General features: G+C 35.5%; 1 protein-coding gene across 1 annotated transcript in view; it reads right to left on the bottom strand.

Moving 5' to 3' along the window:
• LOC115218330 (organic cation transporter protein-like) overlaps positions 1-13,561 on the bottom strand; it is a 14,478-nt gene extending 917 nt beyond the window's left edge. The window contains exons 1-8 of the mRNA XM_029788080.1: positions 13,459-13,561; positions 7,607-7,980; positions 5,448-5,551; positions 4,781-4,935; positions 3,717-3,888; positions 2,793-3,080; positions 1,767-1,981; positions 440-548 (exon numbers count right to left, since the gene is read on the bottom strand). Coding sequence (XP_029643940.1) covers positions 440-548; positions 1,767-1,981; positions 2,793-3,080; positions 3,717-3,888; positions 4,781-4,935; positions 5,448-5,551; positions 7,607-7,980; positions 13,459-13,561 — 1,520 coding nt within the window. The remainder of the gene's footprint in view (positions 1-439; positions 549-1,766; positions 1,982-2,792; positions 3,081-3,716; positions 3,889-4,780; positions 4,936-5,447; positions 5,552-7,606; positions 7,981-13,458) is intronic.
• Positions 13,562-17,296: the final 3,735 nt, after the last annotated feature.

Raw genomic sequence — 17,296 nt, 5'->3', positions numbered from 1 at the left:
AAATCACCAACTAGAAAATTAATTAAGATCTATTGTTTTATCTATTTTTAGTTCATCTCTGTTTTCTTTCTTGCACCGTCATTTCTTTTCCATGCATTACATGTAACATTGCCCTTCGCAATCTTCTCTCCCTACTCTATTTCGTCTCCTACCCACTATCTTTTTCGGCTTTACAGACCTTTTTTATAACCGAAAGAACTCCTATCCTTTTCTTTTTTCAATTCAAGAACTCCACCGAACTACTAAATTCTAGAAAGAAAAAAACTTTCAGTAAATGCAAGCATGTGGATAAGTTTATATTATCGAACTGGAAAACGATAGCCTTTCTGGATTAAACATACAGTGGGCCCAATATATTTTATATCAGAATCATTCCAATTAAAAGCACATTGTAATTAATGCGAAAATTCGTGTTCAAATGGTAAAACATTGCACGTACCGTACAGCCGTTGGAAATAGTTCTGCCGAGGTTAAATAAATACCATTAAATGATGCTGTCACACCCATTTTCCCGACAACAGCTAATATCAGAGGAAACCAAACGCTAACTGAAAATATATTTTAGTACAGTGAAAATTAAAATATTTAATTATTGTAATTATCATTTGTACATTAGACGGAAGAACAGAGTTAGACGGAAGAGAAACAGAGCTCTTGAATTCTGCAGGCTGTAAGAGAATAGTGAGTTAATTCCAGTCAGTGAATAAGTATTTAACAATCAACCGAATTAATGACTTTTTGTGGAGTTGGGTTACTGTCTATGATCTTTAAGCCGGTAGAAAGACGGCCGTCATCATTACTATGTGAGAAATTGACAAATATATTTAGGACTTGATCAAAGGAAAACAATAACTCAAAAACTGAAGAATACTCATAGTTTTAGGAGAATTGTTTTGGCGAACTGGAAGAATCATTAGCACGACGGACAAAATGCTTGGCGGCATTCCGTCCGTCCGTCCGTCTTTACGTTCTGACTTGAAATTCCACTGAAGTGGACTTTGCTTTTCATCTTTCCGAGGTCAATAAATTAAATACCAGTCGATGTAATCGACTTAACCTCTGTCCCGAGCTTGCTGGCCTTGTGCCAAAATTTGAAAACAATATTATTGCAGTTTCCCATGTATGACGATCAGAAACTGATGACAACGAAGTACAGGGGTTGGACAAAGTAATGGAAAAAACCTTAAAATTTCAAACAAATTTATTTTAACATGGTGTAGGACAGCCTTTGGCAGTAATTATAGCTTGAATTCTACGTGTTATGGACTCGTACAAAGTCTGAATTGTTTCCAAAGGAATTTTTGTCCATTCTTCAGTTAAAACAGTCACCAGTTCTTGTAGTGGTGTTGGTGGAAGATATTGACTCCTTACTTGAGATCTGGAGACTGTGGTGGCCAGATAAGATGTTCAACTTCACTAGAATGTTCCTCGTACTATTCACTAACAACTTTCGCTGTGTGAATTGTTGCATTATCATCCCGAAAGATTTCGTTTCTGGGAACAGCTCCACAACCATAGCATGAATTTGATCAGATAACATGCTTAAATAGTATTGACTATTAATGCTACCATGAAGGGATTTCCAAACTGATATCAACATATTTTTACAGTGACAAACATACACACGCGCGTGCACAGATATAGATATATAAGACATGCACAGATACTTATAATTGTTCATCGTTTAAAAGTCGTAACCGTCCAGAAAATTATAAAATAATATCACTGCATAACATGTGCAATATTTTTTTAAATACTAATATTACCTTTTGGCACAAAGTTTGAGACAATACAGTTAATTCCTGCAAGTACCATGAAGAAAACGATCGGCTTACGATGACCAAACCAATGAAAGGTTATACACCCAAGAATGTTGCCTGGAATTTCTATTACTGCCATCATCAAATAGTTTACATAACGATTTCCGGACATATCAACAGAATTTAATGTCACTCCGTAGTAAAGCATACTGTTAACAAACCTGCAATAAAAATATTTTTGGATTAGTAAAATCTTGAATAATCGACTAGTCCTTAGGTTATTACTTTATCGCATGTGTGTGTGTGTGTTTATTACCATGGTTATAGTCTAGACATGCTCATATATATTTAAATGATAAACTTCTGGAAAGTTTTACAGGTTTTTACAGTTCCAGTGATGGATTGGATCTGTAGTCTTCGAATTAGTTTTCTCCTTTCTGGTTTTGATAAGCTTAATTTCTTAAGACTGGTTTTTAAGCAGTGTGTTACATATACCGAGCCCGAATAATTACAGGTATAAACCTGAACTTGTATTCTGAATAGAATAACAGCAGATTTCTCAATTGTTCAGCGTAGGTGTTCCCTTTTTCACTGATCTTCAGCTTTATGTTAACATCCATTGGGCAGCTAATTTCCACAACTGTGCACAGTTTCTCTTCTCTATCCCAAATCATTATATCAGGTCTGTTGTGCTTACATTTTATTGAGGCCTTCACTGGCACATTCCACCAGTATTCCTTTTTATTATGAGTGTCTATGGCTTGTATGTATGCATGTATGTATGTATGTATGTATGTATGTATGTATGTATGTATGTATGTATGTATGTATGTATGTATGTATGTATGTATGTAGATGCATTTATGTTTGTATGTATATATTAACTATGCCTTCCAAAAGTAGTTATTCATATAAATTCGCTAATTTTTATGCCGATGTATTTGTACACTGTAACAAAAATATGACCATAAGTGTTACAGTCGAATATTTCGATAAGCATTACTACAATCTTTAAAAAGATAAAGAATTTACCAGTTAAACCAAATGTTTATAGGAATCATCGCACTTCGCGGCCTTTTTAATAAATCAATTACAGTTTTCGGCTTTTCAGGAATTCTTTGCTTTTTTCCTAAGTTCTTATTTCCCACAACTTCCTCATCGAATTTGGACTTGCTTTCAGCTTTCCTTTGAAGTTCCCGAATCAGATTTACCATATCCTCGTTGTCTTTTCCATTTAATTTCGCGATCCTGTTGAAGGATTTTTCAGCTTCTGCGAATCTTTGTTTATTAAGAAGCCATCTAGGAGATTCGGGAAGATATCTGCCGAATAAGAATCATTTACAGACAATGAGGTAATCTAGCATTCTTGGAAAAATTGAAATCGAAGTTATAAAATATTTAGTTTTAATAGATAATAATATAATACGTTTTAGTATGAAGTGAAGCAGTGATGGAAATCGTAGGAAACTTTGTGTAGCAATAATCTATACAGTTTGCGTGTTTTTGTTAGTTGGTGTCTGACGAAAAGCGTTCGTGTGTGCAGTAGGCATCTTTGTCTGTATGCAAATATGGAATGCAATTTTGGTATGAGGAAGTGAAACCCTTCATACAGGTAAGATTTACATGTATTTCTACGATAAGGTAACACTAATAATTAACTTTAGGAAGATGTAAATAAGTTTAACTCTTTACCATTTAAACTGGCCATATCCGGCCAGAAGTATTCTGCTTGTTTTATGTTCAAACTGGCCAGATCTGGTCTCTCACACCAACCCTACAATATCGTTTTAAAAATTAACAGCTACCTCATCATATTCTCATAGCTACAAGGTAATGCCTGATTAGTTCAAAGCAATGTGGATAAAAAAGGATTAATTTTGGCAGAATAATACGAACGCTAAAGGGTTAAACATTATTCAGCTAGATTATCGTTAAATCATGCGAAGATATACTTACTTCAAAGCAATAATGAATATCAGAATGTGTGGAGACCATGCAGCATACAATAGATGCTTCCATTTACGAAGTAAATACGCCAAACCGCCTAAGATTACTCCTCCAACAGCGAAGCTTCCATGACAAATAAAATTCAAGCGCATTTTATAATTCTGAGAGACACATTCTATCACTGTAATAAAGAGAAAATATCACACTGGAATATATGTCAATTTAATTGAATAACAAACACTGATTCTTATTTTGGTTTCAAATGTTAGAACAAGACCAGCAAATTCGGGAATAGGCCCCGAAGCTAAGAAAAGCAAAGTCAACCTAAGCGGGATCTGAACTCAGAACGTAAAGGTGGACGAAATGCCACTAAGCATTTTGCCTGGCGAGCTGACGATCCTGCCAGTTCACGCCTTAACCTCCTTCATATGTTTATATCGTTTCAAATTTTGCTACAAGGCCAGCAGTTTCTAGGGAAGGGGTAAATCGATTACATTGACCCCCAGTATTCGACTGGTATTTATTTTATCGACACCAAAATGATGAAAGGCAAAGCCGAGCTCGGCAGAATTTGAACTCAGAATATGACAGACGAAATGCTACTAATCATTTTGCTCGGCGAGCTAACGATTCTGCCAGCTCGCTGCCTTGAACTGCCTTCACATATTAACATATATTTTCCCTTAGATGAAGGGAGCAGGTAGCCGATTAGGTGAAGTACTTACATGTCATACCCTATTTATTTAATTAACTAAAACTTCAAATTTGAAATCAGAACGTAAGGACGGATGAAATGCCGCTAATAAAATGCCAAAAAAAAATATGATACGTTCTAAACACCAAACAGTTGAAACTTTAAAGTAACTGCAGAACCAACAAAACAAAAACCATCAACAAAATATATCAGACGGAGCTTGAAAGCAGTTCTACGCCCTTTTCTCAAGAGACAACGAAGCACATCTCAAGAACCCGAAGGTGCACTCTGTAGTGCTGGAGACTTTTGCATGGAACTTTTAAAATGCAAGATAACGAATAACGAATAGTTGGCATAAGAAGACTGTTAAAACACTTACAAATGGTGTATAAGATTATATAGGTGCCTGCAGATCCGAATCCTTCCAGAAAATACATAACGACGAACACAATATAATTTGGTGCATTTATTTTGGTTAAACTGCAACACATGTAAATTATTTCTCCAATGCAGTAGGTTTTATATCGGCCGAATCTGCCAAAAATAAAATCATTCAGACAAATTACGGTTCTAAACTTTGTGAACGAAGCAGCTTGTATTTTTTTACAATCCATTATCTCGTCACGTGACGATGCATGCTCCGTATCACTGTACCAAACTTCCCGAGTTCCTGTTTGTTCTTTGTACCAGTTCATGACAAAATCGGAGACTACAGTATACACCTGATCAGAAAAACTCAAATTTCACAACTTGCGAAATATACACAGCGATTTCACTCGGCATACTCCCTCATGAAGGTGACTGCTAGCTCTCACTACACACGTAACCGTGTGCTGCCATCTATTGGCGCGCTAAAGAGCTAATCCGGGAACTGTTTGTTGCCACTTCGTATATTTCTATATTTCTGCAGTAAAGCGATAATTATGGCTTTCCTCACGTAATTCTTTATAAACTATTTTTTCTATATCTACGTCATAATATACACTTACATGAAACTCCTATATTCAAAATCATATTCTTATACACAGTTAACTTTTAACACTTACCTGTCTGAAAGTATACCAAAGACTAAATTCCCAACAAAGATACCCGCAAAATTTGCAGACACTGCAATATTTTTCAGCCATTCTTTGTCACAAACCAACTCAAACTGAAAAAAAAGAGAAAATATTTTAAAAGTAGTTATTCATTAGACACAGATAACAAATTATAGATAACAGCTATAAATATTACATGCAATATGAAGGTGCATGGCTTAGTGGGTAGGGCGCAGGCGTGGGTGTGTGGTAAGAAGCTTGCTTCCCAACCACAGGGTTCCGGGTTCAGTCCCACTTCATGGCACCTAGAGCAAGTGTCTTCTACTACAACTTTGCTCTGACCAAAGCCTTGTGAGTAGATTTGGTAGAAGGAAACTGGATTGAATCCTGTCGTATAGACATACATATGTGTGTGTGTATTTGTGTGTCCGCGTTTGCCCCCCACAACGTCACTTGACAACCGATGTTGGTGTGTTTATGCAAAAGAGACCGATAGGGTAAGTATCAGGCTTTCAAAAAAAAGTTCTGGGGTCGATCTTTTCGACCAAAGGGCGGTGCTCCAGCAAGACCTCAGTCAAATGACTGAAACAAGTGAAAGAATAAAAGAATAAAACAATACTTATATGTGTGTATGTATATATATATATGTGTGGTGTGTGTGTGTGTGTATGTATATATATATATAATATATATATATATATATAATTTATTTTCCAGAGATAAAATTTTCTCTATATTTAGGACACATCGAAGTGCTCAGTATATCTGAGCCATAGGAAAATAGGAAAATTAATAATGAGAGACAATATATATGTTACTAAAATATATTCTGTTGTAAAATTTTACCACTGTATCAAAAATTACATACCTAACACCCACCCACCATAATAATATGTGCATCTCTTTATGAAGGCTATCAGCGTCGAATTCCAGCATAGTGCAAAACAAATGTAGCCTTAGCAGTTGGAAACTTCCCTGAAGAAGGAGGCGGTGATATTGAATTAATAGAACTTAAATTCTATTACATCTTTGCACCACTATGCCCCAGAAACGGTCGTCGGATTTTAAGAAATTATAAACCTTTATATGGATTTACAATATTTTCTACACTCCACCCATTCTGTGAATATAATCTTAATATCGCTTTTATTGTAAGTAGGTCTAAATATTGTATGTTTTTAATATGTTCTTAGCATATTTATATATTTATATCTATATATTTTTAATGTATTTTTAATATATTTATAAATCTGTATATTTTTAATTTGTGATTTCGTGCACATGGTAATTTTACGAAAGATTATATTTCAATAATTTATCTTTTCTTTCATTATTTTCCAAATATATATACAAGTTATGAATGGGCTCAGAATAACACAAAACACTAGGAACGATTAAAATTATTAATAAGAATTACTTAAACAGTTTGTGTGAAAGACAGAGAGATAGCTGTCGATTACATTTCAAGTTTAATGTCTTCTTCAGAATATTCGATAGTCAGAAGGAATGAGAAATCTAGGAACAGAAAGGAAGACATAGAGTGGCGGAGAATTATATGTTAATCGCTGTCACGTCATGTTGAAAATCGCAGACGTCGAATGACTGGTTATTATAAAGGAAGGAGAGATGTTTCATACGTACAAGGCCAACAGAAGAGATAGTTAACTTCATATATATATAACATGTTTCGATATCATTAAACCTACTTAGTGGAGAGTAACCTTCACGTGGCTGCTTGATCAGTAGAAATGATTTCACATACAGAAAAAAAATCAAGAATATTCGGTCAGCGGGGACTTGTGTCGTGCAAAATGTTAACCAATTGTTTTAAATTCAGCTCATTTTACCACGCGACTGATTACTCTTGCTTTCTATACCTTTCAACCGTTAATACTCACTTCTACCTTGTTGATAACTCTTTCAACAATCTAGTCATCTCTTTTCTGATGAGAACACTTCAAAAATATTTTCTCACAGCATTCATCATTATTTAATTTCTTTAAGATCAGTCTGCAGAAATTTGTCTTTATGTACATCACAAAACAGATATTTATTTTCAATATCTACGTGGATGGCTAGATAGACAGCTCTCCGTTCTATTGGTCGTAGAATAATACATAATTATATGATAAACAATAGCGTTAATCCATGAAGTTAGCATTACTTACCTCAGATACAATAGAGGACAAATCCTCAGTGTAGAACTTTCGACCATAGTTGCAGGGTTCCTTTGTAGAATTATTTGTGGGTAGGACATAGAATCCGTCTTCAGTATCCAGGTTATACACGGAACATTTCCCCTCTTTGACAGTTACATCACTTAAGAATTCATCCAAAGAAATATTTGATGGAATCATGGATTCATTGAAATTTGCAGGATAGCAAGCAAATGGAACCGTCTCCCTAATAAACACCATAGCTAAAGTTTCAATAGCATCAATCATTACAACCATTAAAACAAAAATAGAGAGTATCTTTTGAAATAACCCATATCCGCCACATTTCTTTAATATTTTCTCTGTAATTTCAGATGTTGACAAATCTAAAATAGAAAACAAATGAAAATTCATTTCGGTAACAAATTTCTTATAAGACAGTACCACTGAATATTGTTTTAAAAGTTTAAACTCTGAGTAACGAATAGGAATAAATTGATAGAATATGTAGAAAATGCCGCTTCTTTAAACGATGACAGAAAAGTAACTAGAAAAGTTAGTATAATTCCATTATAGAGCAATTAGCAAAATACTCAATACATACATACATACATACATACATACATACATACATACATACATACATACATACGACCCTCCGCAAAGTCCCCAATTTTATTTAATTTGCTTTGCGGGAGCAACTGTTTTATCGAAAGTGTATATTGTTGTTGTTAAATGCTCGAAATACGAGAGTAGAAAAACAGCCAACAACTGATGAAGGGTCGTTCGTTATGTTGTTTGTCTTGTTTTCTTTCGTTGTTCGAAAAAATAGCTCATATTCCATGTACTCGCACTTCGTATTCATGACGTCCTCTACCCACATATGCATATATATCATATCTATAAAAGGGAGGATGTGTGTGCGTGTGTGTTTGTGCGTGATTGTAATTTATGCACGTCCACAAATTAGCGCGCATGTCGCTCCAATTTTGGGAGGACATTTGTCAACACCCTATCTGAGTTTTGTCAACTTATTTTTTCCCCGAGGCACCCGTGGGTAGCGTAAATATCTATTTTCAAACAAAGCCTTTAGCCACGAAAAAATAAAATGTAAAATGTTTTGTTCTTTGGTTTTTGTTTTTATTCTATAATCATGGTATATATACTTTAGTGAAAATCGTGCGAGTGTTAATCTACAAATTTAACAACTTTTTTCCATTCATTTCTGTTTATGAACATGTATGCGTGAACAAAATAGGTGAAAATTTTTCAAAAATTCTTGGTGAAAATTTTCGAAAAATATTTGCGTAAAATTTTCGGTGAAAATTTTCGAAAAATTTTTGAGTAAAATTTCCGGTGAATATTTTCGAAAAAATTTTGGGTAAAATTTTCGACGAAAATTTTCGAAAAATTCTTGGTGAAAATTTTCGAAAAAATTTTGGGTAAAATTTTCGACGATAAATTCGACGAAAAATTTTTCAGTGAAATTTTCGAAAAATTTTTGGGTAATATTTTCGGTGAAAATTTTCTAATAATTGTTGGGTAAAATAAAATTTCGGTGAAAATTTTCGACGAAAATTTTCGAAAAATTCTTGGTGAAAATTTTCGAAAAAATTTTGGGTAAAATTTTCGACGAAAATATACGAAAAATTTTTCGGTGAAATTTTCGACGAAAATTTTCGAAAAATTTTTTGGGTAAAATTTTTGAAAAATTCTTGGTGAAAATTTTTTAAAAACTTTTGGGTAATATTTTCGGTGAAAATTTTCGAAAAATTGTTGGGTAAAATTTTTGGGTAAAGTTTTCGACGGCAATTTTCGAAAAATTCATGGTGAAAATTTTCGAAAAATTTTTGGGTAAAATAAAATTTCGGGTAAAATTTTTGGGTAAAGTTTTCGACGGCAATTTTCGAAAAATTCATGGTGAAAATTTTCGAAAAATTTTTGGGTAAAATAAAATTTCGGGTAAAATTTTTGGGTAAAATAAAATTTTGGGTAAAATTTTCGAAAAATTTTTCGGTAAAATTTTCGACGAAAATTTTCGAAAAATTTTTTGGGTAAAATTTTTGAAAAATTCTTGGTGAAAATTTTTAAAAAACTTTTGGGTAATATTTTCGGTGAAAATTTTCGAAAAATTGTTGGGTAAAATTTTTGGGTAAAGTTTTCGACGGCAATTTTCGAAAAATTCATGGTGAAAATTTTCGAAAAATTTTTGGGTAAAATAAAATTTCGGGTAAAATTTTTGGGTAAAGTTTTCGACGGCAATTTTCGAAAAATTCATGGTGAAAATTTTCGAAAAAATTTTGGGTAAAATAAAATTTCGGGTAAAATTTTTGGGTAAAATAAAATTTTGGGTAAAATTTTCGAAAAATTTTTCGGTAAAATTTTCGACGAAAATTTTCGAAAAATTGTTGGGTAAAATTTTCGACGAAAATTTTCGAAAAATTCTTGGCGAAAATTTTCGAAAAATTGTTGGGTAAAATTTTTGAAAAATTTTTGGGTAAAATTTTCGACGAAAATTTTCGAAAAATTCTTGGTGAAAATTTTCGAAAAATTTATTTATATTATTATATGACTGAACGCCACGCATCCACTTCCAAGAAAGTTTTATCTACATACATACATGCATACATACATATATGAGCATCAATGCATGTGTGCATCCTCTCTTTCATACACATACACATACATTTATATATATATATGTGTGTGTGTGTGTGTGTGTGTGTGTGTGTGTGTGTGTGTGTGTGTGCGTGTGAGTGTGTGTGTGTAATAAGAAATAATTTTTGTCTCTTATGGAGACAAAAGGGTTTATAAGACTGCAAAAAAAGAAGTGCTGAAGTTAATTGAGACAGACAAAAATCATTGATAAGAGAACAAACATCAAATCCGGTCCAACGGCTTTGTACAACCCTACGCTTCATCATCTACAAATTATATCATGGTCTGCGTTATCAGTTGAAGAAAACCCTGCATTATCAGTTGAAGAATTGGGAATAAAGCTTCGTTCAAACCATACGAGTGTTCATCGTCATCTTCAACAACTTGGAAAGGTTCCTAAACTTTGAAAATGGGTGCCTCATGAATTGCCCGAAAGCAACCGCAAATCCCGAGTTAACATCTGCTCATCTCTCCATTGTCGCGAACTCATTTCACCCTTTTTGGATAGACTTTTGACTGGTGACGAAAAATGGATCTTCTATCGAAATTTTAAACGTCGTTAACAGTGGTTTGGTAAAAGGGGAAAAGCTCAACCACAACCGAGAAGGGAACTTCATGGGAAAAAAGTTTTTCTCTGTATGTGGTGGGATTGAAAAGGAGTAATTCACTTTGAATTGTTACCACTAATGCAACAATCAATGCTCAAGTCTACTGTTAGCAATTAGAGCGTTTGAACCAAGCTTTGAAGAAAAAAAGACCCGCTTTAGTGAATCGAAAAGGAGTGATGTTTCATCAGGACAGTGCTCGACCCCACACTGCAAAGATCACATCACAGAAGATCGAAAAGCTTCGTTGGGGAAAAATTCCTCCTCCACCTTATTCTCCCGACCTTGCTCCTTCAGACTACCATTTGTTTCATAGTTTACAGAATTAGGGGGACATAACTTTCGCAAGCCAGGAGGATGTCGAAACTGACATTTCAGAGTTCTTCACTTTGAAACCAAAGCAGTTTTACATTGATGGGATTAAAAAGCTTGTAAATAGATGGAAGGAAGTCATAGATAATCAGGGAAAGTACATTGATGATTAAATTTCAATTAAATATAACATTTTATCACTTGTTTTCTTTATTCAAAATTTGGACAGGACATATGGGATGAGCTGATATTATCTAGATTATCATTTAAGTATCATTGCCATCGTTAGCCCAATTTCTGGGGTGATTGTTGGTTTTATGATGGAAAGGCCACCACTGATTTTTATAAGTGACTTTGTACATAAAACATATTTGATTATTTAGCCCCAGATCATTCCTGGGCTAGCAGACCTATGATCAAAGAGGTTTCAGTTTGACCAGCCATTCTGTATTTCTAATACAGTATGTCTAGAAATACATCATCAAATGCACCTTTTCCACGATACAATAGGAAGTGATTTAAGGGCAATTTGACTGCTATTTCTAACAGGTCAAGCGACCACATTGTCTCACATAATAACACCTGTATCTCCTCTATTCACACTTTTCGGGTTAACCTTGTGCCCAGTGAAAATGAAGAAAAATACTAAATGAATGAATTAATGAGAATCCGGACGTGGTGTTAATCAAATTTGACCTGACGATGATCATCGGAAAGAAGAGAGAAGACATAACCAGGGAGGAGAGTATGACTCGGTGGGCGGTTTAATTTCGCCATTGAGGTAAAGAGGAATAGGCAGAGTAGACAGGAAAGAGAGGGTAGTAAATCATGTTGGGGAGATGGAGGAGGAAGTGTAAGAGTGAAAGAGACGACGTTACAGCAGGAGGATGAGGAAGAGTGTAGGAGGGAAATGCAGACGAAAATAGAGAGAAAGAGCGAGAAGGACAGAGATGAGAGAGAGAGACAGACATACAGAAAGATAGTTATAGAGAGCGTGAAGGACTCATAGATAGACGAAATAATAGAGATTTGACAGAAAGGGAAGAAGAATGGGTTAAAAGGGGAGTAAAGAAACATAGAAAGAGGAAGAGTGGGAGAGAGAAAAGCAAACAGAAGAGGCGGAGGAAAAGACTGAGAGAGAGAGAGACAGAGAGAAAGAAAGAGAGAAAAAGACAGATAGGTAGAAGGATAGATATATAAAGAAGAAATGACTTATAGAATGGGGAGGAGGTTAAGTAGGAGAGGGAGTAAACATACATCGAAAGATGAAAAATAGAAGATAAGAGTATAAAGATATCTGTCTTTATAGAGAGAGGAGAAGGACTCATAGAAAGAGAGGAGGATTGATAGAAGAATAAACTGAAAAGAGAGTAAATATAGAAAGAGGAAGAGTGGGAGAGAGAAAAGGACACAAGAGACAGAGGGAAAGACAGGGAGAGACAGAAAGAGAGATGGACAGTGAGACTGATAGAAAGATAGATTTATAAAGTGGGTATGACTGATAGAATGGGGAAGATAATAAGTAGGAGGAGGAGTAAACAAGTATAGAAAGAAGAATGTGAAAGTATAAGATAAATAAGATAGATACAGAGAGAGGAGGAGGACTCATATATAGACAGGAGGTTTGATAGAGAATTGACGGAGAGAGAAGGAGAGTAAGTAGAAAAGAGATTAAGTATAGAGAGAGAAAGAGTAGGAGAGAGAAAAGGAAACAAGAGACAGAGGGAAAGACAGAGAGAGAGAGAGAGAGACGCACACAGAAAGATAGGGACATACAGAAAGAGAGAGAGAGAGGGTCAGACAGAAAGATAGATATAATATAAAGAAGAGATGACTGATAGAAAGGGGAGGAGAATAAGGAGGGGGAGAGAGAGTAAACAAAGATAGAAATAAGAAGAATGGGAGACGATAAGGGAGAGTAGAGAAAGGAGAGTGCTGAGCCAAATATAAATATGGAGTTGTTCTTGAGTAAATAATATTAAGAAGATTTCATTATAATCATAGTTATTAATTATTATACTATAAAACTTATGCAAAAATAATAGGTTATAAACACAATGAGTATTTTAACACAAAATATATGCAAATATAACCAAGTTTAAAAAAGTTAATAGGAACGAAAAATAGAAGAAATCAGTATTTGTGTAATGCGCGGCGAAGTTACGGAATTATTGTCAAGGCTCTTTGAGCTCAACTCAACCTTTTGTTGGGTCAAGCTCGTTTATTGCGTGACCACTGTATGTGTGTGTGTGCGTGTGAAGGAATCCTCCGCCGAAGATGGCGGCTTACAGTGTTCAGCTTTTCCAGACGACGAAATGATTGCAAAGTGAAATGAAGTATTTCGTTCAATAACACAACGTGCTGCCCGGTTTGGAAATCGAAACCACGACATCGCGATCCTTAGTGCAACACACTAACCACTGGGACACGCGTCTTCAAACACACACCGACAAACACACACACACACACATATACACACTCACATACACAAACACACATGCACACACTCAGACAAACAAACTGACAGCTAGATAGCTCTATAGACAGATGTGTGTGTGGGGGGTGTTTGTGTGTGTGTGTATGTGTGTGGGGGTGGGTGTGGGTGTGTGTGTGTGTGTGTGTGTGTGGGTGTGTGGGTGTGTGTGTGTGTGTGTGTGTGTGTGTGTGTGTGTTTGTGTCAGCGTGTGAGTACGAGTGTAATCACAGAAATGTAACAATCTGAAAAAAAAATGAGTGTTCAGACCTTCGAATTCTTGAGCAGCAAGTTCTTCGTTCATCTCTTTCTAACAGCCTGGTTTATTCTCTTTTGATATACGTAGAAGTGTTCTTTTATTAACTGCGTAGCACAAAGCCTCTGAGGGAAATATCTACGACAGCAAGCCCGCAGCGTATAATAACACTTTCTTTTTAAGATATATGTATATATATTACAGAGATGTACTTGCATAGCAAGTGATTTGATCTGAGATCGTGTGCTGGAACGAAAACAATTGCAGCGTGGAAGGTGTTTGTAAACCATTTAAGAAACACACAAAAGCCTTTCGATTCACTTCAACATATAAGTTTAATTTGTCAAAATATTTTCGTCGCTAAAATGCAGCACGGATTTTTGTCAGTGAACAGGTCGCGGAAATTAGCGAAGAAAATATTTTGGCAAATTAAACTTAAACGTTGAAGTGAATCGAACGGCTTTTGTGTGTTTCTTAAATGGCTTACAAACACCTTCCACGCTGCAATTGTTATATTACTTTAAATTCAGGTTTAAATGGAAAAGTTTTCGAGTTCTTTTAAAACTACAGTTTTGTTAGCTTATAACGAATCCTCATCCACACTGGATCCCAATGCTGGATGTTCAAGAACCAAACGAGTGGTAGGGTTTCAATCCCAGGATCATCTAATTACAAAATGGTATAATACGTCTACGTAGAGCACATGTAGACAGATACAAGGGTCCCGGACGGAAAGGCAAACCGAATATCGCGTATATTATAGATATACTCTCTCTTTTACTCTTTTACTTGTTTCAGTCATTTGACTGCGGCCACGCTGGAGCACTGCCTTTAATCGAGCAACTCGACCCCGGGACTTATTCTTTTTGTAAGCCCAGTACTTGTTCTATCGGTCTCTTTTGCCGAACCGCCAGGTAACGGGGACATAAACACACCAGCATCGGTTGTCAAGCAATGCTAGGGGGACAAACACAGACACAAACACACACACATACATATATACGAGAAGCTTCTTTCAATTTCCGTCTACCAAATCCACTCACAAGGCATTGGTCGGCCCGGGGCTATAGCAGAATACACTTGCCCAAGATGCCACGCAATGGGACTTAACCCGGAACCATGTGCTTGGTAATCAAGCTACTTACCACACAGCCACTCCTGCGCCTATGATATAAGTTTATACAATAAATAACCATCGCCTCAGTCTTTGAAATATATGCCTAAAGATTACACTCGCTGTTAATTAAGCCTTTTACTACGAAGATCATATATATTCACTCTAAAGTTCGTTACCCTTAATCGTAGCATCAGTTTTATATAAAGGTCTGTCTTCTGTGGGAAAAATGCCAGGTTTGGAACTATTGGGACATATTAAGTTTATAGAGGAATCACGATTTGCAGAAAATACGGATTCTATGTTCTGGCAGATATTTAACATTATTACTGGAGTAAGCATGAAATTTAATTTCGCAGTTGAGAAATTAATGACTAAGATCACCCTTCCATGAAAGTTACTGGGTAATTGGTGTCCGTGTCACACAGAACGATTTAAAGTAAAGTAACTTAAAGGGTGGTGGAGCCTTCCACAGAGAAGTCAGCGGACAACCATACCCACAACCACTCCTGAATCTCCCTGAGAATCACATTAAAGGTATGCTTGCCTGTGTAGTGCTCAGCCACTTGCACGTTAATTTCATGAGCAGGCTGTCTGCTGATCAGATCACCTGGAGCCTTCGTCGTTGTAACCGACGGAGTGCCAGTATATTTGTTTCAAATCGAAGCACAAATGTGTCAATGATCCACAGATAAAAAATCCGTTTCTACTCTAGGCACAAGGCCCGAAATTTAGTCTCTAATATTCAGATTTTAAAATATACCGTATAATCTGGCATCCAAATCGAATTTTTCAGTCCAAAATTTACAGCACATTGTTTGGATGTTTACACGACATGTTTACCCTGTGTACGATGTCCACTTGTACACCGGAAATTACGGCAAAACTGTTTCAGATCTTCATCATTTAATCTATAACTTAAATAATGTAAAACTGTTGGAGTTTATTTCTTGTATTATTTTACTATGTGCAACTGTCTTCTTTGTCCGAATACTTAGAGATCGTTGTCACTGGTTGAAGTCTTGGGAACAAGGTGAAAATCAGGCTCTCTGAATATTCCATGCAACTTTAGTTTTCTGTCAACTTTTGTTTCGGCCACTTATGTGAAGTCAGTTCGTGTCTAACAATAAAGAGAGTGAAAAAGAAAAATTCCCAAGTAATTTCGAGAATTTTATCCACAGTTAACATAACTTTGTCCAAGCCATTACACTTCGGATGAAAAAATTCAAATTTTTCACTAAAAACTGGTAACAGAATTAAGTTTCAATTAATAATTAATTGAGTCAATTTAACTAAATAGATCCGGGAACCGACTGGAGATATTGTTCCTATGGAACAAAATACGAAGAAATTATGGAAAGGTGTTTGAAGTGGGTAAAAATTACCAGTAATGCAGTGGGGTACAATATGTTTGCTGTACAAGCTAGGAATTATTCGATTCCTTCCAAATATGAGAAAAAGAAACAAATATACCTATCGTTTATCTACGCGGTTTTGTGGACTTATAAAATGAAGAATAATTCCTGGAGTAAATTACAATGTACGGTATACAAAAGACAACAGAAATTAAATATTTTATGATTTATTCATTATTTTTCTTTACAACTTCCTCCTTTTTCTTTTCTTTTTTTTTCTTTCCGTGAATATTATTTTCCCTCCTTTTATACTTACGTCCATTATTCTGTTACATTTACCATTTCAACACTCTGCAATTCTCTCCATCCTTACGCCTCTTTCTCCAATTTCACCTTCTCTGCTTTCTTTCTCCTCTCTCTCTTTCCCCTTTCAACCTCTTTCTTCATACTTCAAACATTTTATATCTCTCTCACTATCTCACTTGCTCTCTCTCTCCCTCCCCCTCATTCTCTCTCCCTTTTCCCTTCTCTCAGCTCTCTCTTTCTCTTTCCCCCTCTAACCCCTCTGCCTCTCACTCGCTCTCTCTCGCCCCCTTTACCCCTCTCTTCTAAGATGCTCCACATTATTTTAAGACCTTAACTGCTGCTACGGTCCTATAAATAGACGCTTTGTTCATCGGCTGCTAAACATAAAGCATTCAGTTCCTTAGCATCGGCTGCAACCTTTGTGTCATCATAATCTTAATCCCACTGATATAACTTCTCCCCGTCTACACTATGATTCTTATGACATGTATCAGAGTCATGTCATGTCGCCATGTTTGTTGTTCACAGAAACATTCTTCAGATCACCTTCAAGAATAAAGTTTGTCTTTTATTGCTTCGATAAGAAACGTTACAAATTCATTAGTATAATTACTGCTTCATGA

The sequence above is a fragment of the Octopus sinensis genome, linkage group LG13 (genome assembly GCF_006345805.1).
Source record: "Octopus sinensis linkage group LG13, ASM634580v1, whole genome shotgun sequence".
In the NCBI taxonomy this organism is placed as follows: domain Eukaryota; kingdom Metazoa; phylum Mollusca; class Cephalopoda; order Octopoda; family Octopodidae; genus Octopus; species Octopus sinensis.
This window is presented reverse-complemented; position numbering and strand designations above follow the sequence as displayed.